We start from the raw sequence: 1700 nt of genomic DNA, 5'->3' as shown, positions 1-1700 counted from the left end.
GGTTCAAATGAGAGATTCTGCCTCAGTATATAAGGTGGGGAGTTATCCAGGAAGACAGCTACATCAGCCTTTGCTCTCACATGAAGGTATTTCTACCAATATACAGGTGGCCCCACAATGCTAACATGCTTACACATGTGCATGCATACCCACACACATACACATAAAACTCAACAAGAAATTAAGAAATTAGTGGCTCTGTGCTCTAGTGAGCTATGGAGGAATTCGGAATGGTACAGCCTCCTGCTCGTCCACAGCCTGATGCCCACTCTGAAACAAATCCCAAATTATGCTGCTTTTTGGGGGGACCAGCTTACAAAGATGGTTTAAGAAGGAACCACAACAGCTGACCCATTCTTAAGCTTTCCTTTACTCTTTAGCAGCGCCGCCCCAGGAGGGATGGGGAACTGACCCCCTCAGCAACATCCCTCATCAGCAGTTCGTGTTCTATGATCAGTTTGAAAGAAGAAAAGCAGAGACGACAGAAGTTCAAGAAGCCACTGGTTTTAATCCAGATGGGGAGATAAGGGGAGGTATTTGGTGGCAAGAGGGTGAGCTGTGCCTCTCCTTGTCTCTGCCGAGGTACGGGTGGAACAGGGGGGGAGCCTCAACAGTCTCTCCTTAGACATGTGGACAACAGGGAGGAGCTTGGAGAGGAGAGGCACTGTGTGAAATTAGCCTGTTACGGCAGGGAACCAGAAAGCAGACACAGGATACAGGAGAGACGCTAACCTCCATCATCTGCACAGGCTGGACAATCCTGCACTTAAATGTATATGTACAGAGGAGAAGGGAAAGCCAGGATGGAAGCGAGAGGGGATCAGAGGGGCACAGCAGTCCTTTGAGACTCAAGGGCACGCCCTCAGTTTCCCCCACTCTCTATTCTGGGGCTCTTGTCTCAGTGAGCGGCCCTCCCACCAGGTCTCTGCTTTACTTCTTCCCAATCTGTGCCATCAGCTGCGCGTTGGCAGCTGCCTTGGCTCGCAAGTGCTTGGCCTTGTCAATGTTGAAGAGGATGTTCATGATGTTAGTGGGAACATCAAGGGACAGAGTGAACTTGGTGCCCCGGTCGCTTTTGGCCTTGTCCTGGTACAGTTTCCCCTTGTGCTGTGCTTGAGACTGGTATCTGTACCGGCTGCTTCCAGCTCCACTCCCACCTGCAGCGCCCGAGAAAGTTCTTTTGTTCTTGCCAGGCTTTCCTCCTTCCTCTTCTTCTCTCAAGGGGTCTTGCGGGGGCAGGTGGTCGAAGCTCTTCTTGCTCAGCAAGGGCACATCCTCCAGCTTGTTCTTCTTGACCTCAGACAGGGCTGTGTTGAGGCAGCTGAAGACTGGTCCAGCGTTGTAGAACTTGTGGGAGAGGCTGGTCCCTGGGGCCCCCAGAAGCAGCAGGAGCAGCAGCGGGAAGTACGTGGGCACCAGCATTGCTCCCTGCAGTAGAAAAGAAGGATGTGGAAACAGGTATGAGAGGAACTTAGTTCTGAGAAGGACATGGAGTAAGGTCCAACAGATCATTTCCCATGTTCTTCTGGGAGGTTTCTCTAAGTTGATCCCAAGACCAGCAACATCACCTGGACATTTGTTACAAATTGCAATTGATTCTCAGGTCCTTCCCTAGAACCAGGGAATCATAATAAAGAGCCTGACCACCTGTGTTTTAGCACAGCCTTCTGATCGTCTAGATGTGTACAGTATCCTGGAGG

The 1700-nt window shown here is 50.9% G+C and overlaps 1 protein-coding gene across 1 annotated transcript; it reads right to left on the bottom strand.

The window, feature by feature from the left end:
* Positions 1–548: 548 nt before the first annotated feature.
* Positions 549–1422, bottom strand: Ucn3 (urocortin 3). The gene has a single exon (XM_028892246.1). It carries the CDS (start codon positions 1420–1422, stop codon positions 931–933), a length of 492 nt encoding a protein of 163 aa, XP_028748079.1. The 3' UTR covers positions 549–930.
* Positions 1423–1700: the final 278 nt, after the last annotated feature.

This window comes from Peromyscus leucopus, chromosome 5 (assembly GCF_004664715.2).
Source record: "Peromyscus leucopus breed LL Stock chromosome 5, UCI_PerLeu_2.1, whole genome shotgun sequence".
NCBI lineage: Eukaryota > Metazoa > Chordata > Mammalia > Rodentia > Cricetidae > Peromyscus > Peromyscus leucopus.
This window is presented reverse-complemented; position numbering and strand designations above follow the sequence as displayed.

Coding starts and splice junctions, on each gene's coding strand:
- Ucn3 (XM_028892246.1), bottom strand. CDS start 1,422: ATGCTGGTGCCCACGTACTTCCCGCTGCTGCTCCTGCTGCTTCTGGGG.